Source organism: Cyprinodon tularosa, unplaced genomic scaffold (genome assembly GCF_016077235.1).
Source record: "Cyprinodon tularosa strain WSP-4 unplaced genomic scaffold, ASM1607723v1 ctg315, whole genome shotgun sequence".
Classification (NCBI taxonomy): domain Eukaryota; kingdom Metazoa; phylum Chordata; class Actinopteri; order Cyprinodontiformes; family Cyprinodontidae; genus Cyprinodon; species Cyprinodon tularosa.
The window spans coordinates 788,505-815,454 of NW_024039025.1; the positions used below are offsets into that span (position 1 = coordinate 788,505).

Genomic DNA, 26,950 nt, shown 5'->3' on the forward strand with positions numbered 1-26,950 from the left:
CCCGCCTGGGAGTTGAGGACAGCATCATCTTCCTGCTGAACAGAGTCTACAATCATCTGGAAAAGTCAGTGAGCACTGTGAGAATCATGCTCTTTGATTTCTCCAGTGCCTTCAACACCATCCGCCCGGCTCTACTGGGTAAGGAGGTGACTGCATTGCAGGTGGAGGCCCTCATCGTGTCCTGGATTGTTGATTACCTGACGGGCAGACCACAGTATGTATGCTACAGGGGACTGTCCTCTCCCCCTTTCTCTTCAGCCTTTTCACCTCGGACTTCAACTATTGCTCTGAGTCCTGCCACCTTCAGAAGTTTTCTGATGACTCAGCAATTGTTGGCTGCATTGAAAAGGGTGAGGAGAGTGAATACAGGACCGTGGTGGGCAAATTTGTCACTTGGAGTGAGCTGAACCATCTGCAGCTCAACATGACAAAGACTAAGGAGCTAATAGTGGATCTGAGGAGGACAAAAACACCTGTGACCCCTGTTTCCATCCAGGGGGTTCCTGTTGACACTGTGGAGGAGCATAAGTACCTGGGAGCGTACTTTAACAATAAGTTGGACTGGACTAGAAACACCGAGGCGGTCTACAAAAAGGGCCAAAGCCGACTATTTTTCCTGAGGAGGCTGAGGTCCTTTAACATCTGTGGGGCGATGCTGATGATGTTTTATGAGTCTGTTGTTGCTAGCACGCTCTTCTTTGCTGGGGCAGTGGGCTGAGGGTTGCTGACAACACAGACTGAACAAACTGATCAGGAGGGCCAGTGATGTTGTGGGGGAGGAGCTGGACACTCTGACGACCGTGGCAGAGGCTGCTGTCCAGGCTTCAGTCCATCTTGGACAATGACTCACATCCTTCCTCTCCATAACACACTGGCCCAACAGACGTGCTCCTTCAGCAGAAGACTCATTTTACCCAGATGCACCACAGGAAATCATTCCTGCCTGTGGTCATCAATCTCTACAACGCCTCCCTCAAGTGATTCAGACACCCAACATCGCTATCACTTTACTTGGATTCATAGTTATACATATGCATATATATACATACATATATATGTATGTATATATATGTACATATATACATATATATATATATATATATATATATATATATATATATATATATATATATATATATATATATATATATATATATATATATATATATATATATATATATATGTATATTAAAAAAAAAATGTTTTCTCACCCCTCGTGGGGTGGTATGTGTCATCCTCAAGCTCGGGTCCTCTACAAGAGGCCTGGGAGTTTGAGGGTTCTGCGCAGTATCTTAGCTGTTCCTAGGACTGTGCTCTTCTGGACAGAGACCTCTGATGTTTTACCTGGAATCTGCTGCAGCCACTCTCCGAGTTTGGGGGTCACACCCCCCAGTGCTCCAATTACCACTGGCATCACTGCTGCTCTTACTTTCCACATCTTTTCTAGCTCCTCCTTCAGTCCTTGGTATTTCTCAAGCTTCTTGTGTTCTTTCTTCTTGATGTTGCTGTCGCTTGGGATTGCCACATCTATCATTACTGCCTTCTTCTGCTGTTTGTCGATCAACACGATGTCTGGTTGGTTAGCCATCACCTGTTTGTCAGTCTGGATCTTGAAGTCCCATAGGATCTTAGCTCGGTCATTCTCAACTACCTTAGGAGGTGTCTTCCATTTTGACCTTGGGACTTCCAGCCCATACTCATGGCAGATGTTCCTGTACACTATGACAGCTACCTGGTTGTGGCATTCCATGTATGCACTTCCTGCCTGCATTTTACACCCTGCTGTTATGTGCTGTATTGTTTCAGAGGCATCTTTGCACAGTCTGCATCGGGGGTCCTGCCTGGTGTGGTAGACACTGGCCTCTATTGATCTTGTACTGAGTGCCTGTTCTTGTGCTGCCATGATTAGTGCCTCTGTGCTGTCCTTCAGTCCAGCCTTTTCCAGCCACTGGTAGGATTTTTTGATATCAGCCACTTCTTCTATTTGTCTGTGGTATACGCCGTGCAGCGGCTTGTCCCTCCATGATGGTTCTCCTTCCTCTTTCTTGTCCTCACTTTCGGTTTTCTCCTGCCTGAGGTACTCACCAAGCCATTTGTCTTTGGGGGCCATCTTTCTGATGTACTCCTGGATCTTAGTTGTTTCATCCTGGACAGTGGTCTTGACACTCACTAGCCCTCGGCCTCCCTCGCTACGCTTGGTGTACAGTCTCAGAGTGCTGGATTTGGGGTGGAACCCTCCATGCATTGTAAGGAGCTTTCTCACAATGCATAAGGAGCTTGTATATATATATATATATATATATATATATATATATATATATATATATATATATATATATATATATATATATATATATATATATATATATATATATATATATATATATATATATATATATATATATATATTCTGATTCTGATCCCACCTGACGTGTCATCACAAACAGTTCCCCGCTGTCCATCATAGTAGACTTCTACTTGACCACAACACCTATTAGTGCCATTTATAAGCCAGTTCGGCTTGCTATCTTTAAGTTTCAAAATAGAAATTGTAAGTAGTTATTCACATTACCTAAAATTAGTGGTATAATGTCAACTGACTTACTCATGTAGGAAATGGTAGCATCAATGCAGGTTTCTCTGAATTCTTGTAGAGTGCACACAGAGATGGAGGTCTCGTTTCCAACACAATTGATTTTGATACCGTTCTGCCCCTGCCCTTCTCCAAAGTATTGTATTGCAGACTGAACAACGTGTGACCCACAGCTGATCTCCTGGCACAACGCATCAGGTACTTCCTTCCCCCACTCGCTACTGCACACTCCACTATGGTAAATGGTAAAAGGCCTGTACTTATAAAGGGCTTTTTCAAGTCAGGAGGTGTGACCAGAGTGCTTTACACTACATTCAGTCATTCACCCATTCACACACTGACCATCATTGAAGAGCTGCCATTACAATGATTCTTTCCTTTGACAACTCGAACATGTTCTATTCAATTCAATTCAGTTTATTTATATAGAGCCAATTCACAACACATGTCATCTCAAGGCACTTTACAGGTCACCAGATCATCCAGTCAAATTGGTTCAAAGTGTTCTATGTAAGGAAAACCAGTTGATTGCATCAACTCATTAACTCGAATGCAATCTCTCACACTAAGCATGCTTATAGGGACAGTGGAGAGGAACAACTCCAGCATAACCAGGCTCTGTGTGAGTCTGGGGTTCAAGGAGACTAAACGTAGAGGGGAGGGAAAAGAGTCTGATTCACTGTTTAAATTGCAGACGACAAGAAAAACCAATTAATATACTTTTTTTTCATTAAAGTCTTTAAAACACATTGGTCTTTTTTATCAATTATGTTTACTTTGAAGTATTGCTCAAAAGTACAAAAAATTAAAAGTCTGTAAGTAGATACACAATTTAATAACACATATGTAAGAGTAAGGCATCATAATTTTTAAAGTAAGGACAACATACACGAAAAAGGAAATAAACTGAATGGTTTAGATGCAGGCAGATTTTGATGAAGTACTCAGCTATAGTCAGCACTCGAGTTGGGGGGGGGGGGGGGGGGTGAGGGGGGGGGGGGGGGGCATCCCCCTTCCTAAAATAAATCTTTAAAAATCCTCCCCCTTCTTAAATGACCACCCCCCCATACCATCCCGTTACATTTTATTACTGAATTGGTCAAATTTCTTCTATATATTAACAGCAATGGACATACATAACATTGTAAAAATTTGGTGGTAGACAGAGCAAAATAAATAAAATCAAAGACATGGTCTACAATGACTATGAAGCTGATTCCAGTTGGAAATTGTCCCCTGCATTTTTCCCTAACTATGACTACTACTGACTGCAGTTCTACTCTAAGGTGCCTTGGTCAAGGTCAATGACTGGCGTACCTGACATATAAAAACCATACCATGCATATTGCTTCAGGTAAATGGACTAAATCAAATAGGCTATGTATGGTTCCAAAATATATATATATATATATATATGCTGCTACAATAATAAACCAGGGAAAGTTCTTACTTCTTAAACACTACAAACCAGTGAAGCTCAATCTTCATTGAACCGTTTGGAACTAAATCAAATTAAACATTCAACCTGATGACTGTTAGATTGATAACAATTGTTTTACATAGAACATATAGAAATATGCCCAGGCTATAATCTGCTTGAAAGGTGATGCAACAACATTAACCTATTTAACTTTGTCAATATTGTGTAGACTGTCTCTGATGTTGACAAAAAATACGAAGTGGCGTTTGGAAAGAAAAACAAGGTCAGTACAGACTAATGTTCTAGTGAATCATTAAAGACTGAGATACAAATCGGCTTCTGGTGGGAAATGATGTTGCATCATATCCCATGCAAAGAGGCACTCTCTGCCTTACAAACAGAGGGATCATGTTGCAAACAGGATGACTAAAGGTTACGCAAGGTAAGAGGGAATAATTATGGGAAATGAAAAAAAAAAACACTTTCAAGAGAGTATTAGATCAATAAAGGTTTTTTCATGTTTAAAAAAGTCAAACCATTTAAAATGTAATTTATTTTTAAAATATACAACAAAAAGTATACATTATTTAAATTCTATAGTGTTTTTACACCATAATATGTTGAAAATGTTTTGCTGTGCTGCATGTTATAAACTGATTAAATTCTACCACGAAGTTTACAAAAAATGCCAAACAGATCTGTTATGCTGATATTAAATAAAGATTACGCTAATAGGAATATGTCTTTTGCCTTTAATTTTCAGAGGCAAAGAAGCTGCATGGAGCTGTTTATCATCAGGACTTACAATAACTGGTTAACCACAGTGTGAGAAACTATGTTTCAGCAGAAATTTCCTAAGCTGCAAGTTCAGCAAACTTTTGCAATAGCCTGGACCCAAGGATGCTTGATTCCACTGCAAGTCGATTTTACTACTTAAACTGACTTTCTTTACAGTAAGCCCCATAAAATTCTATATATTTCAATAGAGTTGTGTTTTTGTGTGAAACACCGTATCAAAATGATATATAATTTTGAACTACTGGGAAATATTCTTCTACAAAAGCAAATCGTAAAGATCTGGTGCACAGTCATATTCATCCCCAATAAGTAAAACCCTTTGTAACCTTCACAGTCTTCAGAAGCCCAGAAAACTTCAAGGCTGAAAAGACTTGGGGAACAAAATGTGTGTGTGTATATATATGTGTATATACATATATATATATATATATATATATATATATATATATATATATATATATATATATATATATATATATATATATATATATATATATATATATATATATATATATATATATATATACATATATATATATATATATATATATACCATGCAGTCTGAGACTGTATACCAAGCGTAGCGAGGGAGGCCGAGGGCTAGTGAGTGTCAAGACCACTGTCCAAGATGAAACAACTAAGATCCAAGAATACATCAGGAAGATGGCCCCCAAAGACAAATGGCTTGGTGAGTACCTCAGGCAGGAGAAAACCGAAAGTGAGGACAAGAAAGAGGAAGGAGAACCATCATGGAGGGACAAACCGCTGCATGGCGTGTACCACAGACAAATAGAAGAAGTGGCTGATATCAAAAAATCCTACCAGTGGCTGGAAAAGGCTGGACTGAAGGACAGCACAGAGGCACTAATCATGGCAGCACAAGAACAGGCACTCAGTTAAAGATCAATAGAGGTTGGGGTCTACCACACCAGGCAGGACCCCCGATGCAGACTGTGCAAAGCTGCCTCTGAAACAATGCAGCACATAACAGCAGGGTGTAAAATGCAGGCAGGAAGTGCATACATGGAACGCCACAACCAGGTAGCTGTCATAGTGTACAGCAGAGATGGCAAAAGTACTCACTTTCTGTACTTGAGTAAAAGTACAGATACTTGTGTTAAAAAATACTCTGGTAAAAGTGGAAGTACTGATTAAACTTCTTTACTCAAGTAAAAGTAACAAAGTACAGGCTTGTAAATTTACTTAAAGTATAAAAGTAAAAGTAGAAACCACTTTTTTCATGCCGTTGCCTACATTTTAAATGGATGTCTGCCAATAGGACTAGATCTCCGTTGTGTTCATTTTCAATCATCTCGTCGTCCATGCTACTATGCTAACGCCACCGCCACCAAGCTGCAAGGATTTGCCGCCAATGAATACCGCCGAATCTGTCGATTCATCTTGTAGCGGTGCGTCAAATGCAACGTAGATTCCCATCCAATTAGATTGAATTTGGTATTGATGACGTGAAAAATAATAACGGTAACTCCATTGAAATGATTCAAAACTAAAGTAACGAGACAATTTTTTAAAATGTAAGGAGTAGAAAGTACAGATATTTGTGTAAAAATGTAAGGAGTAGAGGTAAAAAGTCGCCATAAAAATAAGTAGTTTGAGGGGGCTTTGGAAATCCTTGCTGTAAGCAAAGGTGTTCTGTGAAGGCCCCAGTGGGTTTTATTTTTATTTATTCTTTATTTAACCAGGTAATACCCATTGAGATTAAAAATCTCTTTTGCAAGGGAGACCTGGCCAAGATAGGCATCAAAATTACATCACATCATTACATACGTACAACACACACACATAAAAGCCAAATATGCACTTACAATAAAATTTCAATTAAAACATTGACATGTGAGGGAGTCTAACTCAAAACATCTAATTCTCAGCTTAAAAGTATTCAAAGGAACCAATTTACTAAGTTTCATGTTATTTTGCAGCAAATTCCATGTAAAGGGAGCAGAGTAAGCAAAGGCCTTTTTACCCAGCTCAGTACTGACACGTGGGACAGAAAACAAGACAACAGCCTGAGAACGGAGAGAGTAATGACCAGTACTTTTTTTCATAAGAAGTGAACATAAATAAGATGGAAGCGCACCAAGAATAGCCTTATATATCAATATATACCAATGACAAAGCCTCCGTGTAGCCAAGGCAGACCACCCTCCACGAGAATACAGCTCACAGTGATGGGTGCGAGCTTTACAATTAGTAACAAATCTCAATGATGCGTGATAGGCTGCGTCAATCATCTGCAGGCATTGAGCAGATGAATGCATATATAATATATAACCATAGTCCAGCACAGTTAAAAAAGTGGATGCCACCAACCGTTTTTTTACATTAAAAGAAAAGCACAGCTTATTTCGAAAGTAAAAACCCAATTTTAGTCCCAACTTTCTCACTAGACAGTGAACATGAGGCTTAAATGATAGGTTGTCATCAATGACAATACCAAGATACTTATAAGTTGAAACTATCTGTATTTCACGACCATCAAGAGTAACCACTGAAGGAAAATTCAGTGACCTGTTCCGAAGGTCTGTGAAAAGCATACATTTAGTTTTTTCTGCATTGAGCACAAGTTTCAACTGTAGCAAAGTATTTTGGACCACATTAAAAGCATTCTGTAAGTGTGCAATGGCTTGTTTAAGAGAAGGTGCACAGCAGTAAATAACTGTATCATCTGCATAAAAATGAAAATTTGCATCAGACACATGCCGATTAAGATCATTTATATAAATAGTAAATAAAAGAGGGCCTAATACAGAGCCTTGTGGAACTCCTTTAAAGATTGGTAAAATACCAGATTGAACACCATCATGCTTAATGCACTGAGTTCTGTCACTAAGATAGTTTGAAAACCAAGAGACAGTTTTCTTTGAAAACCCTGATTTAAGAAGCCTAATCTTTAGAACATCATGATCAACCGTGTCAAACGCTTTTGACAAATCAATAAAAAGAGTTTACAGAATGATATCAAAAAATAAGCGGCATCATGGGCACCAGAGAAAATGCCAGACATGTCGGCAAAGCTAACATGGTTAGGTTAATGCAAACAAGTGCAGATGTAAGGAAGCACTGCCCTTTCCACCTTACAATAAGAGTTATAGCTAAACGTAAATATATAGCTAAACAACTTTTAATGTATCATTTCTGTTATTTAGAGCATTTTCTTCACCTCAAGTGTAAAAAATTCTAAATATAAATGTTAAATGCATCAATTTTCTGCCTTGTCTATCACGGTGTAGAGGGTAGTCATACAACCATGCATAAACACTTAAAGGGATAGTTCGGTATTTTTGACATGAATCTGTATGGCATCCCCATCACCAGTGGCATGCAATCACACTGACTTACCCCTGGCAGCGTCCTGTGAGCAGAGTTATCGTCCAGTTTTGGTCAAGCCGAAAGTAGTCCGGCAGGTTTTTAGGACCAGCGAAATAAAACTTTTCTCTTCCCAAAACATTATGTGTTCAAAAGAGTGATATTTTTGCATCCCAAAAACATTGTAGTGGAAAAAGTCACACGTCGTTATCAATTGGTCCTATTTTCTCTCTGTTCGTATCAGTGCGCGCCGTCATTCAGACAGCGAGCTCAACAACAGCCATGTCTCCCTCCACCTAGCTGGGCGGAGGGAGACATGGCTGTTGTTGAGCTCGCTGTCTGAATGACGGCGCGCACTGATACGAACAGAGAGAAAATAGGACCAATTGATAACGACGTGTGACTTTTTCCACTACAATGTTTTTGGGATTCAAAAATATCACTCTTTTGGTTGGTAAAACTCGACCCATGCAGGTCTCTAAGCTACACTACATTCAGTATCGTTGCCATAGAAACAGACAACAGCGCCAATATATCAGAATTATACTAAAACACACGCAAATAATTTCCCACATAAAAAACAGGACTTTCAGTCCATTACAGTTTTCCATTTTTAGAGGGTTGTTTATTTTGCGTTTATTAAGTGATGGCTGTGGTATATTAGCTTTCACTGCTATAAGCTTTCGCAGCAGTGATTGATTAATTTAAACACCTGCTCTACTGATGCTCTATCGGAGTTGGTGTTTAGGTTGAACATAAAGAACACCTTTTATTTGAAGCTTCTTGTAGCTACTGTTTTAATCCCGGCTTTACTTAAAATTTTTTCCTGACTTTGATAGTGTTGCCATTCAGTTGCAAGCACTGCGCCCCTTTTTCTTTTATTTGTACACGTACATTTAAGATTTAGCGTGTTAAGTTGACAACTCATGAGCAAGCTGCTTTTTGCAATCTAGCAGGAAGGTAAGGATAGGATCTTGCAGGTGTGACGTCACTCTGCAGGGGGTCCAAAGATAAAAGATTTAAACAATTTTGGCATTGGAATTTCAGATTTAAGGGAGTTAGAAAGTTCACTTAGTAAAAGTGCAAATAATAAATCTGATTACCGATTACTTTTAAGCTGGTTGAACATACTGCGACAGACTGGTGACCTGTCCAGGGTGATCCCACCTCTCACCCAGAACGTGGCTAGAGATATGCACCAGCACCTCCTGATCCCACTGAGGGATAAGGTTAAAGAAAATGGATGGTTGAACATAGTCCGCTCTCCCAGATTCTATCAAATCAGTATTGATACCCTCAGGGGCGGATTTAGGAAATTTGGGGCCCTAGGCAAAGACAGGCAGGGGGCCCCCTGAGAAGTAAACCCATAAAACAGACCCATTCTACAGATAGAGAAATGTTAATAGAATAGACATCCATTATTTGTTCTAGGTTTTGTCCCTCTCTTCTCGTCCCTTTTTCCTCTCTATTTATCAGCGTTCTGATGGCATTTTAGCCAAAGGATTTTTATCAAAAACATAATTAATGTGCACAAATAAGGATTAGTTGTATTAACCATACATGGAAACAGAGTTTTATGGGGCCCCCAGAACTTGGGGCCCTGGGCAACTGCCTAGTATTGCCTAATGGTAAATCCCCCCCTGGATACCCTGCTGGTGGATGTTCTTGACAGAAAGACGGAGTTGCTTAATCATATTCTGCTTAAGGCCCCATAAGATCTTGTCCGAGTCCTGGTTTAAAAGTAAATTAATTTTAAAAAGTGACCCAAAATTGACTGTCAATAAATGTTCTACAAAATTGATATATTTATTTGATTTCTTTGATTTGTACTGTCTGTTTAGATTTATGTGATATTTTTTGCACAAAATATATAAGTGAATATTGTAACAGTTATGTTTTCAACTGTAAGCTTTAAATTGATAAATGTTATTCACATTTTTTTGGCTTTATCCTTTCCAACAAAAAAAAAAAGGCATCGCGCAGGTAGCTCCCTTTCCTTATGAGCCGTCCCCACCAACTTTCAACACAAAGTTACACCCTTGTCTTAGACAACGCCTTAGCAGGTGCACTGAAAAAATTCGCGCGCGCATTATCTTCTAGGCACTGAGCCACCCTTGTCTCTTAAACCTAGAGACGCCCCTGGAAGGCAGTAAGAGTCCGAGAGGAATGACTCTGATGAAGCTTTAGCTACGATGGTGGAGGAGGGGCTGGAGGTGGATTGAAACCCAGTCATCTGAATGAAGTCACAGCGCATCCACAGCCTGCGCACAGGAGCAGACAGGTGCGTATCGGAGGCCTTTTAAGATGAACTTTGGATGCCGATTGGCTTTCGTGGAGGTGTGTTACAAAGCTGATTGGCTGTGTCGCAGGTGGATGTAGGAGAGCAATCAATTTCTTCCATTAAACTTCCACCTAGGCTCCATATCTTAAAGACATAAAAACCTGGACAACTCTTAACTTTCTGGTCTTGAATGCAAACAAAACAGAAGTTATTGTCTTTTGATCAGAGTCTTTGAAAAAAGAAGATGATTAGTCAGTCACTTAATTTGGATGGGGTTAATTTGATCTCAGATACTAAAGTAAAAAAAAAAAAGTGGTATTTTTTTTATCAGGACTTGTCCTTTAAATCCCATATTGATTAAACATTTCAGAATAGTAAGATAAAAACTTTTAGGAAAACCTAAAAAGAGGAGTGCTGCAATGCATCTAGAAACAGAGTAACCATCTTTCATGCAAAAAAAAAAAACTTTATAGTGGTGCATTAGCGTCAATTCATAACTTTGTACAAGCAAAGGAAAGCCAAAATTAAATAACAGAGAAACAGGAAGCAACCCAACAGATCTGTCGATCCCAGAAAACAGACATTTACAAAGTCGACCCATGCTGTAACAACAAAGAAAACAAATCAGATATACTGAAAATATCTTTTTAGTGAATTCTTCCGGTGATGCTGTCTGATATGTGAAAATAACTTTTTTTCTCGCATGATGAAAATGTTTATCTCGTTTTAACAGTGCTACTATTTCAAACATTAACAATTTATAATCCACATTTGGAATACTGTTCCTGAGAATAGTGATGAATGAAACGCTGAGAGATGAGACAGCTTGGACTTATATTTAATGACATGTATAGCACAAAGATGACGGGCTGTCCACAGTGAAGTCTTTGTCTAATTTGACATTTGGCAGTATGGAGAGAACATCTAAAAAAAAAAACATAGAATAGAGAAATAAAATGATCCATACAACCTTTGTTTGTCTTTGTAACAAAATGCAACCTCAATAAAACCAAACAGACCAAGGCAAAGCAACAGAGACAGCCAAGGAAGGTCAAAGGTTACCAAACATCTTCCAACTTTAAATCCTACAGCTGAACAGACTGCACATAAACTAAGCAAAGAAATATCAAAACAACATAATTTGATTAGATTACTCAAATTTGTGCTATTCTTAGCATTTGGTCCAAACACAGGCAAGGTAAGGCACCCTGATAAACTCCAAGCTTGTCTTATGCTTCATTTAGTTTTCCCTTCATTAGCAGCTGCTGACTGATGCTAACAGCAGAACATATGCTCACTCATTTGGAGAAGGGTGTAAACAGATATTCAGCAGCACTATCGCACCTGATCATTTACCCTGTTGGTCTCACTAAGATTATATAAAAGGCTGAGGCGAAAACTGCTACATAGTTCCCAAGTTTGCATCAATATGTGCTACAAGTACTGTTTGCTGGCACAGCATGAAAAGCAATGCTACGACACACAAATGTAATCCAAACAAAGATAGTCCAGTGTGATTTATTGCTGTAGCGGATAGGTTGAACTCTCCTCGGAGGTCCGGTGATGGTTTCAGAGAGGCAGCCTCCACTACGGCAGGTTTTTGGCAAAACTGGAGTTGTCACAAGACAGGAGGTGATGCAATGCAGGAAGTTATGCAAATATGGATATATCCTGGTGACGTGAGAGCAGCTTGATCTATGACTCTGAATCCTGGAAAAAATATATATAAATATAAAATTACAAAATTAGGGATATCAATATTATTTTCATACATACAGAACATATGAGGGGCCTTCAATAAGTAATGCCACTGACCCACTTCTGGTTGTTTGATCCATCTGAAATTTTGCATGTACAATTATTTATACCTCTATAGATTAGTTAACAAATTACAGCTCTAAACTAATTGTGGTTTCCAATTTACGAGTGTCTGTACTGAGTGACGTCTCAAATGGATGTCAAGGAGTGATCAGTCTTTTGTATATGAAAGGATGCACACAATTGGAGACTTTTGATTAAATTAAAGTAACTTATGGTGATGATGGCATGAAATCAAAAGTCTCCCGTGGTGTGAATCTACAAAAACTGGATCACTACTTGACACTCAACAGGCTCCATTAAGACTTCACTCATTTCAGACACCTGTAAATCAGAAACCACAATTTGTTTAGAGCTGTAATTTGTTACTTAATATGTAGAGATATAATAAATAATTGCACATGTAAAATTTCAGCTAGATCACACAACAAGAAGTAGGTCAGGGATATTACTTATTGAACGCCCCTCGTACTGACCAACCAGGTTAGGAAAAGAATATAACTGAACCCATGAAGCTATTAAAATAAAAAAAGCATTTGCGTAATCGTGGATGTAAAATGTGATGAGTGGATAAGCAGATTAGTTAATCATGTAACTTATTAATTGTTTAGTAATAAAGTTACCTTCATTTGAGTGATGCGGAACTTCATTAATAATTTTATAAATCCTGAATATGAGTCTAGGAAAAAAAAAAAAAAGTTGGAGGAAAGAAGAGAACAGGACTGAATGTTGATGACGTGTGGATTATCGTAAAATTCCGTAAAAATTCGAAAAATATCCACTGGACTTGGTTTTCAAGATTTGAAGACGTTTCGCCACCTCTCCAGGAAGCTTTCTCAATTCAAATGTCTGGATCCGCAGTGAGCTTGAGTCTTATATAGACAACGCCTTGTATCGCTTGGAAACATGCAATGGTAACCGATGAATGGGTCGTTAGTTCCATCGTTAGCCTGTAATATCTGAACCTGTCTATGATTCTAGGGGTCGGTCGTTAAAGGGGGGATACCGGCTGGACCTACCCGCCCCAGCCGGTGAACAATACCTCCTTAACGACCAACCCTTAACAATCATAGACAGGTTTCAGGTATTACAGGAGACAATCCCCCCCTTAATGGCTATCCCCCCTTTAACGACCGACCCCTAGAATCATAGACAGGTTCAGATATTACAGGCTAACGATGGAACTAACGACCCATTCATCGGTTACCATTGCATGTTTCCAAGCGATACAAGGCGTTGTCTATATAAGACTCAAACTCACTGCGGATCCAGACATTTGAATTGAGAAAGCTTCCTGGAGAGGTGGCGAAACGTCTTCAAATCTTGAAAACCAAGTCCAGTGGATATTTTTCGAATTTTTACGGAATGACTATGACCTGGATGACTGAGAACTTTCATCAGCATTATCGTAAAATATTTTCCTTTTTCACCCCGACCATGTTAAAGGAAAAGCTGATGCCTATGAAATATCAGCAGGATATCTATCACTATAACTGTCAGAGTTTTCTATGGAGATAAGAGCTGCAGATTAAACACGTTTTTCTTAACTTCTTCCAAACCTCTTTTACAAACTATAAAGTGTGTTTGTATATTAATTTATACTAAATGTATTTATATCTTTTTTTTTTTTTTTACAGTTTGAAATAAAGATTAAGAAGGATGTTGGGAAAGAGTGTGTTTACTATTTGAAGAAGTAGTTTGATACACTGACTGATTTACAGTACACAAAAGAGTGCAATGTATTTTTTGGTTGTGCATGAACGTAAACTTACTGTCACACTGGCTGGAGAATTGAGACCAAGGAATGCAAACACAGTGTTGTTCTCCTTTGACTGGAAGAAATCTTCGTAGTCCTGAGAAGGGTGAAGGACAAAATGTGAGTATTTTGTGACATATTCCTTGTTCTAAAAGGCTGAAAGTGTGTCTGTCTTAGCACGGAGACCCTTATGTTTTTCCTGATATGTACCCAGGGCAGTAACATCATAATACCTTAGCCAGTGAGAATGATGGCAGGCAGAGCAGATAATCCTCCCCATCCACAAGGCAGGATTACAAGGGGATTATAGAGTTGCTTGCAATCTGAGATGAGGACATAAAGTGGCACGAGCTAACTTATCCAACTCAATGACCAAACACAGGTAACTTTATGGGCATTATATTTTGGAACACAGACTTTTAAGAGGAAACTTAATCATTTTCCATTGATTTTTTTCTAAGCCTGCAATTTGAAAAACCCTTATGTTTGATCTGGGCCTTACAACGCTACTATGTGTACATTGCTGTACACAGAAAATTTATAAAACTAAATTGTAAATAAGATTAATTTCTCCTCTACATAATAATAATGAAAAAAAAAATCAAGTTTTTGAAACCCTTTGCCCCAGGTAGAATATGAAGACACCAAAATTCCTTGTTCTGAGAAAATGCCTTCCCTTCAAACTATGAAAGAAGCAAATATTTACATCTTGTTAACTTTTTTAAAAAGAACTCTGAGTTAAACAACATTTAACTTAAAACATTAAACAATAAAATATTAGATAAATTATGAAATTAAATAAACAAGGTTGATTGAAAAAAATAAAGAACAGTTCAAGCCATGGCTTTGATGGAAAGCTCCCAGGGCAGGGATCTTATGTCTAGTCCTTGCGGTCTGGAGCCCTAAACTTTTTAGAGAAGTTTCTGCTTCCAGACACTTTAGTCTACTTGAAATACCTTTAAAAGTTACTAAGATGTCTTCAGAGTATCTAGAACAATTCTTCAGAGTTAATGACTAGATGAAGGTAACCATATCAGGAGAATTGGATATAAAGACCCATGGAAAAGGTGGGATTACTGGAGAGATGTGTGTGAGCATTAAGTATTACAGAAAATTCTCTGTTTTATCAAAAATATTTACTTTTATGAAACATAATTAAGAATAAAGTATCATAAAATAGCATATAAATATGTTTGACTATGATTAAAACCTGTTCCTTTTGAATGTTTCATTCATACTGCTTACCCTGTTGTGAGTCACAGCCATACTGGGCTTGTCATGGGGAGGTTTAAATTTCTGGGTAAGGGTCTGATTTGATAGATCTTCTAAGCCTCTCAGAAGACATTTCTCCCATTTTCCTTGGAAAGGAAGATGGGAGTAAACTCCTGAAAGTGGAGAAACTCAGTTGAATAACTTGTTCTTTGAGCGCCATTGTTGTATATTGCTGCCTGGGTTTAATGTTCCTTACATAACATCTGAGGTATTTTGCTATGTTTGGCTGCTTTCTCAGCCACTCTGTTCTGTGCCTACTTGCTTTTTTTTTTTTTTTTTTTTATACAATGCAGTGGAAAAAGTGTTTCCCCTTCTTACAGATTTCCTATCTTCATGCATTGTTCATGCATGTTTTAAAACATCTAAAAAATATGACCAAATACAAAGAGCAGTTTTAATGCAACCTCGCTCTATGTAAAAAGCAAACGTCTTCCCTTGGTAAAATCAAGAATTAACCAAGATTAAAATAAGCTTTCGGATAACTGAGCATGGTTTTCCAAACTAAAACCAGATTCTCAGATTATAAGACTGCATCTGAATTGCTGATAATAAAAATTCTTGATTGAAATGTAATTCATCTAAAAGCTGAGTTTAAAAAAAATCATAAAAAGTAAAGAGATAAAACATTATTGACATTATCACGATATCAACATTACCTGGACAGGGTTGCAAAGCCATTTTATAAAACTTTAGGGAACACCCACTGAGTTAACACCATTAACACCAGGCAGAAAAAAAACAAGCAGCCGTTAGAATCTTCTCCAGAAGAAGTCAGGCGACAAAAATTTATCCAAGGGTAAATTGATCATTCAAGTGGGGGGTACAAAAAAAAACAAAAAACCCACAGAGACCCATCTAAATCTCTACAGAACTTGCTTTTCTCAATGAAGGGCAGAGTTCACACTCAATAAGGAGGAAGGACTAGTAAAAAATGGCAGCCATGAAAGAGTATTGCGTCCAAAACAACTGCTCACTAAAAGAAAGTAAACATGTCCCAAATTTGCCAAAATGCATTTTGGTGCTTCTGAACAATTTGGGAAAACTAGGTAACTGTTTTTAGATGGTCCATTTCATTTTACATTTGACCCTAAAGCAAAAGAACATTTTAGAAATAGACCATTAGCATCATGAGAGTTTTGGGCTGCTTAACAGCATCAAGACCTTGCCATAAGATTTTGCTGCCTATCAGAAGATTCTACCAGAGAGTGTCCAGTCAGCAGTACACAACCTAAAATTCAATCACATGTGGCTTTTGCAGCAAAACAATTAATGATGGATAGAGTCTAGATTAAGATGTATTTAGATGCTGAGGTACGACTTGTGTTCTAAACTTGTGTTCAATGTTGAAAACCCCCCATGTGGCTGAAATAAGACATTTCGGCAAAGAAGAAAGGGCAAAAATCCCTCAGTAGATGCACATAAAAAAAACTAAATAAAAAGAAAATATTAAATGCAATGAAATTGCATTGGAAGCAAATCAACCAAGCTATGAAAAGGGTAATGCCATCATGTATCACTGTAGTAAACAGGAAGTAGAGGCTGCTTTCTAGCACCGACCACAGATCAATAATGGAGGAGTTTTAATGAATGAGTTGCTATCTGGCAAGTTGTTCTTTACATAAACACGTCGGCTAGTAAATGTCCTGTACTTATATAGTGCTTTTTCAAGTGAGGAGACCTAATAAAGTTCTTTCCACTACCTTCAGTTATTCACTCACTTGCTGATGGTGGCAAGCTACATTATAGCCACAGCTGCCTTAGTGCTCACTGAAAGGAGCTGCTGCACAGGCACAACCGGGCCCTCTGACCACCATCAGTAGGCAATTAGGGTGAAGTGTTTTGCACAAGGAAACACAACATTGATAGCCAGAACCGGATCTTGAACCACCAATCCTTCAGGTGCAGAGCCAACTCCTAAATCCAACGATGCTGTTGGCGTTATGGTAATGTTGACACCAACAGTGAAACAGCTGGTCAGTCATGTGAAGTAAAAGTTTGCCATGTCAGAGCTAATTCAAAAGAAACACCTCAAGCACAAAACTCTATGCAGGTTTGAAGGCTGCACCTGCTTATCTAATATAAAATGTGCTTGAAAGATTTAAATGTGACAAAAACAAAGCAAACATAAGGAAAAATATAAAGGGGTAAACACTTTTCCACAGGGATAATTATATCCCATTTTTAAATACAGAATTAAATATTACTATCATAAGTAACAGGCCTGAACACAAAAAAATATTCTAAATGTTAACATACCTTTAATCACTTTAAACTTTTATTGAATTAATCACATGAATGACTGTTCAATAGCTCTTGGTATATAGAAATATTTACCATTAGAAAAAAAAACATTTATTATATCTTGTACTGGACTGGCGACCTGTCCAGGGTGTACCCCGCCTCTCGCCCATTGACTGCTGGAGGTAGGCACCAGCACCCCTTGTGACCCCACTAGGGACAAGCGTGTTAAGAAAATGGATGGATGGATGGATGGATGGATGGATGGATGGATGGATGGATGGATGGATGGATGGATGGATGGATGGATGGATGGATGGATGGATATCTTGTACTGGTTTAAGTGTATCTGTGTATTTTGTATCAAACTTCACTGAATAATAGTTCATACCTAAATGTGCTCTGTTCAACAAGTTAAACAGCATATAGATTAGTTGGCTCAAAAGTGACCCATCCATCAGATATTAAATCTAAGTTCTCAAAAAGGTGGAGGTTTTCATAAATTCCTACAACATTGATGATTATAATAAATAAATAAATAAATAACATTGATCATACACCACAGTACTGATCCTCATTGAAGATCTGTGGAGGCATTGGGTTGCCTTTCTCTGGTTTCTTTTCCTTGGGGATATTGCGGTACATCCACAGCCTCTGCTCCTCTAGCATGGTAATGTCAACTTCCTGGAAGTTAATTCGATTCGCCTCCAGGAAACCCACAACTGCCTGCTGCTGCTTCTTTACCTATATAGGGAAAAAGCAAATAAGAAGGAAGCAAAGTGACTTAATTTAAAAAGAATGAATTAGACATAGTATAAAATAAAATTATATATCTATTAAAAGAAACCCATTGCATAAATTCTTATAAACTAAATGAAATAATAAAAAAAACTGTGTGTTTAGGCTCCTCACACACACATATAATATATATTGACATGTACACTTAAAATCCATTAACATCACATTGACTCAATTTGCACTAAGAAAATAAGAATGATTAATAATTGAAAGCTGAAAATCAATTTTACCAATCATTAAATCTCCTCTGAATGTGCATTGGTACTGTTACTAGAACAAGCAAAAGAAGTCTGGTTAAAGGTGAAATTGTCTAGTTTAGCCGCTTGAAAATATATTGTACAGAATGATCAACCAGATCCATAAGCCTCAGTGAAGCACTGTTTTAAAAGCCCACTAAGGAGCTTAACCAAGTAATGCTGATAAATGAAAGAAACAGCTGGGATCTGGAGTGGATACAGCTGCCCCCTATAGGTCTGACCTCTGGGAGAGCGAACAGCTCAGGATGTATGACAGCATTTGTTAAGATTGTGGGAAATAAACACTCAAAGATAAATTTAGAAGAAAGGAAACATCCAACACTTAAAACCTCCATCATAAAAAACACTCAGGCATTTCAATCCTGTTACTGCCTGTTTGATCTTCTTTTCCTCATTGCTTTAAAGTCATAATTCAGCCATTTATAGTTCTTTGTTGAGCTTTTTTCATACATAATCATTAATCAATTGAATTTTATCCCGTTTTACTTGCATTTTGTTGACAATGTACCTATGTAGAGTTTTTAAAGCTCTTGCTTTTGTAACCAAATGACAAATTTTCACATTTCTACACAATTATCAGCCTACATAAGGTTGACTTAAATCATTTTATGATTAGTATTTTCTATTTTGATCATAAACACAGCAATTAATATCTGTAAGTGTGCAAGTAAATCCTTTGATTGTTTAAAATTTTAAACAAAAGTAAAGAAAGCAAGGCATGGTCCTGCAGGGCAAATTCACCCTAAACTAAAACTATGCAATGCTCAGAAATATTCAGAAACATAGCAGGAATTAAAGGGACCTAGTCATTTTCTATTATTTAAAAAAAATTTGTAGGTCTGCAGGTGACTCTGGTTCTATACAAAGGGTTCCTGATTAAATTATGGCACCCTGTTGACTTATTATATTTGATTTCTGTCATTTTAACTTTGTTTTTAGCAACATTTTTATGCAATGTTCAGGGTTTTATCTATTCACCATAACAAGACATGTGAGAGGAGGTACCCAGCACATGTGCTCATTGGGTTAAAAAGCACTAAAGCCAAACAGCAAAGTATTTCACAAACAGAAGTGTGAAAAGTCAAAGTGAAAAGTACAAAATATATATTGGATGCAAAGAGGGACTTGGTACAAGTAGGATGGAATAGATATTACCATTGGCATTAATTAAAGCTGCTGAGTTGATGGATGAGTAAGTACTGCAAGCAGATCACGACAATGTACAACAATGCAGTAAAGTCTGCTTATTGTGCAAAAAATTATTTTAAGGCTCAAAAAGCACAAAGTAAAAACTATCAGGACAAATGTTTAGCGTGACTAGCTTCTTTTTTTTTTTTTTTAAACATAAATGTTTTTTTCTTTTTCTTTTTAGGCATAGTATATGAACAGGCACCTTGAAGGGCAACACAATCACAAAAAGCCTTAATAAGTAGCTGTTTTAAAAAAAGACTTACTAATAATGATAATCTCCATTTAAAAAAGAACAGCTTTGTTTTTCAAAGTTGCATCTGAATGAACCATAAGACATCTGAAACAATGTCCTTTGGACATATAAACAAAAGCCTCAATTCACAGCATGTTTGGCAATAAGTACAACAAACACAAGATTTGAACAAGAAATAATTGTTACAAAAAGTCAAATATTGTAGTGAAGGGCTCATGATTTGGGTTTGTAATGTGGCCAGACTGCTAGATGCATTATCTCCCTATCTCAAGGAAACTGGAAGCTTGTCATTATAGCAAAGATCTCTTGATTTTCATGACTGCTTAATCCAGCAGCTAAATTCTGATCAAAACTTGGTTATAAACAAAAAAGAGCCCAAACACAGCAGCAAAACAATGTGTGGGAAAGCACATTTAATCTAACTAAAAAAGGCTCTGGCAGAAACTTAAAATAGTTCATCTCTGTTCATTTAATGGCAATGAGGAATCTGGTATTTTTGATCATCTAATTTTTATTTGATTTTGGTTTGAAAACATAAAGCTGACATAGGGAGAGCTTTCTCTTTACCACCATGATATAATCTACTTTAGATAAGAACTTAACTTTTATGGCACATTCCTCCATACAGCCTAAAGTGTCACATATTTAAAAATGATCCATTTGAAACAAATAATGAGAACTGCATTTGTTGAGGGATTGCATTCGAGTCAACGACTCGAATGCAATCAATTGGTTTTCCTTAGATAGAAAACTTTGAATCAATCTGACTGTATGATCTGGTGAACTGTAAAGTGCCTTGAGATGAGATGTGTTGTCCTGCTATAGAAATAAACTGAATTGAAAAAGATGAAATAAGTAGTGAGTGTATGTGTGGTGTAGGGATTGCAGTACGTAATCCCACAGGTGGTGGGAATCACATTGAGGCTTTTGTTTTTGCTAAAAGACACTGAGGGATTGTTCTTAGCAGTTAGTTATAGACACAAACTCTGTAATCCATTATCTCTTAAAGGCCTCCTTTGTCTGGTAGGAAAAAAAAGCTTTATCTGGACCAGTGGAGTCCATACGGCCAAAGGTCAGAGTTCCTTACAGAGCTAGTGTTAGAAGCTCAGTATGTAAATGATAAGGTCTGGTGAGGTGACTGCTGTAAATATAGACTGAATGAAAACCACTGATTAGTAATAGTAATAGTGGAGTGCATGCATTAACATTTATCATTCTGTTGGTACTTATGGTGAAACATATACAAACACAAAAATGACCAATTCTAGTGTAAATATATGTTGCTTTATAATGATTATTTTAGTGTTTTACTCACCGACAGAAACCGAAGGAAAACAGAAAACAAGCAAAAGAAGACAACCAATCAATTACACAACCCTGCAAAAGTATTCACACCCCTTGACGCTGTAATGTTTTGTGGTGCCACAGCATGGAACTTCATTGTGCCTTATTGGGATCTTAGGCAAACATAGAGATTGTTGAATCAGTTCCTCCAAGCCTACTTTACAGACATAAAGACATAGAGTTTTTGCTCTTTTGTCTCTGCAGTGTAACTCAACCTCCATAATAGTGGACTGAGTGGATCTATAAAAAGTGATTTATTGACAAAGACTCCAAGTTCAATTTAGTTTTCGGTTATGACTTCCTGGACCAAACAAACGTACACATTTACTTTGATCTATTGTATTTTGGCTGTATATTTAGAAGTTGAACACTGGTCTTATCAACCAAAGACTCTTCCACCTTTCACTATGAGCCTTATAAGACTATAGCTTTCTTTCTGATAATGCTTTCTGTTTATTTATGTCACTTTCGTTTGGTTTTGATTTTGTATTGTCTTTATGTTTTTTGTTCACATAAAAAAAAAAAAGAGGACAAATGTGTATCGTTGATGTTTCAATTTTCATGTATGATTCCTCAATAAAAAACTGTTTAACACAGATAATGCTCTCTGTTGCCCCAGCTTGTTTGGGTGGCAGGTTGTTTCTCTCACAGGTTTGCAGCTGTGTTTATGCTTTCTTAAATGTTCAAAGCAAAACTAGGACACAATTTTGACATTTACCGTCTTATTGTGTTCTATAATGATGACTCACTGTTGGACAACACATGCAGACTACTGTAAATACATTTTGTTATAAACACCTCACTAAGAATTAGACCACATTATGCAAATAAAACAATTTACTGCCTGACCTTAAAACCTTCATTCATACCAACAAATGGAAATTGTGTTTGGACTCAACACATCTTTATAGTAGAGAGAGGAGATTAACCTAATTTGTATCTCATCCATTCTATGCTGATCATTTCTGCCCCATTAATCTGTTTATGTTAAACTGATTATGCTATTCTGGGGTCAAGCTATGGCCCGTTTTTTTTTTGTTGTAGTTGTTGTTTTTCTAATACCAATGTGACTTGTGCTTGGGTGTTTTCTTGTATTAAAGAACTCCTTTTTTTTCCTATTTGGTTTTCCAGATCTCCTGACCTTAAGTACGATTCCCTGCTTTACAATCCTCACTCTTAACAGGCAGAGAGACCCATCCTCATCTGATCTCCTAGAACTTCAATCAGAAGCACTCACACTGAATAGCACTTACATGAGCACCGCCTTGCATTAGTTGACCCAAATGGTTGAGTTATAGAGTGTACATGAAAGTGCTTTGTATGTGCAAGAAAAGAAAAAGAGAAACGCTCTGCTTTGAATGTATGCTTGACAGGATTAAAAATAACTCTTTCCTAAACATTCTCAGATTGGAGAGGCCCATTTTTAGGGCCTGAGCATGATAAAATAAATAAATTACTCATATGCACTATTACCTAACTCTTAAAGCATTCATGCAAGAGTGTTGTTTGATGAATTTTCTGCCAACGCTCATATCAACTTGGCTCACTCCTTAAATTATGTGTTGGTTGTTTGCCAAGTAGCTACAAGACAAGAGCTAAATCTAAAACACTAATTTCTTTATCCACTGCAGCACAATTATGGTAAAAGAAAAAAAAAATTAAGGCAAAAATAACAATGAAATTAGTCAATCAAATTGTTTTTTTTTTTTATTCCACAAAATCCCAAATTTACTATTTTGGAAACTTCAAAGTGGACTGTTAGGTAGCTGATGGTACAGGAAAATTTGTTTTTGCAACAGTTAGAGTAGATTCTGATATGAATCAGTTTAAGTGTAAATATTCCTTGCAGTGGTTGATGCTGCTGGTCTCTGCTCTAAAAAAAGCTCTAAAAAGCTTTTATAGATCACAGGTGGAGATCAGACAAGGAAATAGTGGTACTGCTGTAGACGAAAGAGGAAATAAGGGAAATAACATCCCTAGGGATTTTACAGTCTTGCAATTGATCAAGCTCTCAGAACAGCAACAACAAAGCAACAGATCCGCATTTCACTTTACTTTTGGATATTGCGTTGGTTTGTATGCAGTTTTTTTATCAGAATCAGAAACAAAATATTACATAGATGATGCCCTCTCATGGTATCATGCAAAATAAGATGACTGTTTATCAGCACTGTAGGTGAAATAAATAAAACAGAAATGAAAGTGATTTAATGTTTAGTTTTTTTTCTTGCCGAAAAACAGAAAAGCATCAATCATTCCTATTACAAGTTAAACAAAATACAATCATACAGTTATATTAAATTTAACAAACATTATTGATACTCTGAGTTTTAAGTATTAACCAAAATTTAGACTAAACACTAGGGCTGAAACAATTAACCATATTAATCGTAATTAATCAATTATTGGAATAATTGTCAAATAATTGATTAATCGATTAAGCTTTAACTGGAGTATAGAGAGTAAAACATGCATTTAGCTGACAAAGCAATCCACTAAGATAAGTTATTATACCAAGATTTAAAAAAAATATTTGTATTACTTTTTGTCTGTCAATATGGTATATCCAGAACTCTTTAAGTGGAAAAGTTTTAGTTTCACCTGGTTTGATTTCATTAAATGTCTTCTTTAAGGAACCTTTTGCTATCTGATTATTAATTGATTCATTGAAAAAATAATCAACAGATCAATCGATTTGCTAAATAACTGTTAGTTGCAGCCTTACATTCACATTAATTTACATTCCTTACATTCAGCCTTACCTTAAATTCACCAACATTTGACACTCTTTTAAGGCTATTAACTGTTTTTTCCAAAATTTTAACAACTGCAATCAAGAACATCAGGATCTGTTACGCTCTGGAAGAATATGAGCTGTTTAAAATTCAGTCTGTTAGATTTCAATCAACTTAAAATCTGAACCTTGACTAGGTCGCCCCAACAGATTTAATCATGTGAAGCCATTAAGAGGTAAACTCAAGTAAGTTTAGCATTCTCAACCAGGATTTTTGGCTTAGAAGCACAATTTATGGTCACATAAATAATAAAAAGCTATCCTCACACCAGATCGTCATACAACCACCACAATGCTTCACATTAAGTGAAAAAACTAACAAACAGTGACATTAACTAGGGTATATAATGGCTACAACAGGTATTATCTGAAGTCTATACATCTTAAAAACATTTTTTCAACTTTTCCAGACTGATTGAAGATCTGATCTTGAATTTCTCTTTTTCAGGCCATCAAATAATGCTTTTAAAGATTTTTTTTTTTTTAATTCTTCATATTGTCAAAGAGGTATTGATTCTTCAGGGCTGTAAACACATATGCAAATAAGTGTTATGGCTGAGCATGATATATTGCAGCTATTGACGTTATCCTTTAAATGGTGCTCTTCTTTATTAGTTCTATATTGTTTGTTATTTACATAATTTAATTTGAGCAAATAAAATTGTGGGAGTTCTTTAAACATCATGTGAGAAACGGTCTCACCTGTTAGAATCATGTCGTCTACTTTCACTACCTGGCCGCCAAAAGGCGCGCGCTGTCAGTTACATAACTCATCATATACCCTTAGCGACAATTATACAGATTTACAAATTATTTCATCAATAATCTTCTGTCAGCAAGTTGCAAATACTCACCGCGACGGAGCCACTTGAGGAAGCTACGTAAACCTTGATGACCATTATAATCCCCAAATATCGTCAGGCAGTCGAGTAAAGGTTTGTTAATGGAGACCAACGATTTATTTGAAATTTATTTTTGTTTTATTTTCCGCATAAATTGACTAACAATTGAAAACGGGCAAAACGGAGCGTACTTCAGCAGAGAAAGAACAGAATGAGGCGATATTTAAACTGAGCCATGATAATAAAGCAGCCAGTGACGCTCCCTGAAAACACGCAACACAGATCAAGCTGAACTTTGCACTTCCGCTTTAACTTTCAAAACAAAATACCGAAACGTAAGGGCCGATTGAAGTCTCTTAGATCATTAGTTATTTCAGGACAATTAACAATACACTCAAACTGAACAGGAATAAAAGTTGCCTTAAACATCCTTCTTCTTCTTCTTCTTCTATTGAGTTTTCTGGCAGTTTGCATCCTGTGTGCATTACCGCCATCAACTGGACGGAGATGTAATTCAGAAATATAATGTCTGTATATCTTTATATCTTCATGAAACTAAATTCTATCTATACTTACACACACGCACATACACACACTAAATTCTCCCAGCTAATTCTGTATCTTTTAAATATTTAATAAGTGCTTTAATTATCTTATCTGATTGATGCTTCCCTAATAAATCTGCCATCTTTACTGAACTCCCCATTACCCTTTCCAGTTCTTTCCTCTCTTTTGTATATTTGCTACAATAGATCAACACATGTTCTACTCCTTCGATTTCTCCGCAATAACAACAATTACCCGTTGGATGTTTCCCTATTATTTTTAGACCTGCATTTAAACTAGTATGCCCAATCCTTAACCTGTTTATCCATATTTCCTCTCTTCTACTCATTATACTGTTATATCCTATGCTAATATCTTTATGTATTTTATATAAATGTCTTCCTTTTTTTTCTAAATTCCATCTCTTCTGCCATACCTTATTTATTTTATCTTTAATAATTACTTTTATTTCTGTTCTACTTAGCGGGACATCATATTCAATTTCTCCTACTTTAACTGCTTCTTTAGCTAACTTATCTACTTTTTGCCTTAAACATCCTACCTCAATCTGGAATTTTATTCCTCACCACATGTTCTGTAATATAGGAAGGGGCGGAGCTAGATGGGGGGCCATTGCCACCCTTTGCCAATCATTAGCCACCCCATTTTTTTTTTTTTTTTTTTTTTTTTATTTAACTGATTTTTAAATTTTATCTCAGTATAATATGAGAAAAAAAAAGTCAGGATTCTGACTTTAATCTCAGAATTATGACTTTTTTTTAGAATTCCGACTTTAATCTCAGAATTCTGACTATTTTTTCAGAATTCTGACTCTAATCTCTGAATTCTGGCTGAATTCTGACAGCTAACAATAGGGTGACCAAACGTCTGTATTTCCCGGGACATATCCATATTTCACGTCCTGTCCCGGGCGTCTCGTTTTTTTTTTAAGAAAGTGAGGAAATGTCCTGATTTTTTTAAATTACCTTCATTGGACCATTAAATTTACAGGCACTAGGGCACTGCGCACGGCGCTGCGTGTGACATAATCCCTGAGCCGCGTCAGTGTGGGCAACCCTGTTCTTCAGAATATAGATAGCGTGGCTGTCAGTACGCCATTAACATGCAAAAGCGCAAATGTATGTTTACTGACGATTTACAAAAGAGTTTCCCCGCTTTCCGACCAGGTCGAGACACATTGTGCACAGTGTGCAAAGCAGGCACATATGTCTTGGTGTCCAATAGAGGTGCAAAGAATCTGAAAAGCCACCTGGACTCCGAAAGTAAAGATAGTAGTCTATTGATATGTTTGTTCGTTTTTGGTACATTTTGAGTTATTTTTGCTACACAAGAGGTATTTTTTGTTAATTAGCTCATTTGTTAATTTATTTTTTCCAATAGCCTACAGAACAGACATTATTT

At 36.9% G+C, this 26,950-nt stretch overlaps 1 protein-coding gene across 3 annotated transcripts; it reads right to left on the bottom strand.

Moving 5' to 3' along the window:
* Positions 1–10,581: 10,581 nt before the first annotated feature.
* sh3bgrl2 (SH3 domain binding glutamate-rich protein like 2) lies at positions 10,582–25,396 on the bottom strand. 3 transcript variants are annotated; one of them, XM_038292622.1, is made up of 5 exons: positions 24,995–25,380; positions 18,062–18,247; positions 14,010–14,090; positions 12,861–12,916; positions 10,585–12,129 (listed from the first exon to the last, which is right to left on the bottom strand). In XM_038292622.1, the coding sequence occupies exons 1-4, from the start codon at positions 25,037–25,039 to the stop codon at positions 12,896–12,898; spliced, it is 333 nt and encodes a 110-aa protein (XP_038148550.1). In that variant the 5' UTR covers positions 25,040–25,380; the 3' UTR covers positions 10,585–12,129; positions 12,861–12,895. The 3 variants fall into 3 exon arrangements, with proteins under 3 accessions (XP_038148552.1, XP_038148550.1, XP_038148551.1); XM_038292624.1 differs by lacking the exon at positions 12,861–12,916 and having other exon boundaries at positions 10,582–12,129; positions 14,018–14,090; positions 24,995–25,396; XM_038292623.1 differs by lacking the exon at positions 12,861–12,916 and having other exon boundaries at positions 10,590–12,129; positions 24,995–25,364.
* Positions 25,397–26,950: the final 1,554 nt, after the last annotated feature.

What these genes read in the sequence shown, in the direction of transcription:
- sh3bgrl2 (XM_038292624.1), bottom strand. Translation starts at nt 25,039, where the DNA reads ATGGTCATCAAGGTTTACGTAGCTTCCTCAAGTGGCTCCGTCGCG. An exon ending in CCTCAAGTGGCTCCGTCGCG is followed by an intron (nt 18,248 to 24,994) that starts GTGAGTATTTGC and finishes TTCCCTATATAG; the next exon opens with GTAAAGAAGCAGCAGCAGGC. An exon ending in TGGTCTCAATTCTCCAGCCA is followed by an intron (nt 12,130 to 14,017) that starts GTGTGACAGTAA and finishes TATTTTTTCCAG; the next exon opens with GATTCAGAGTCATAGATCAA.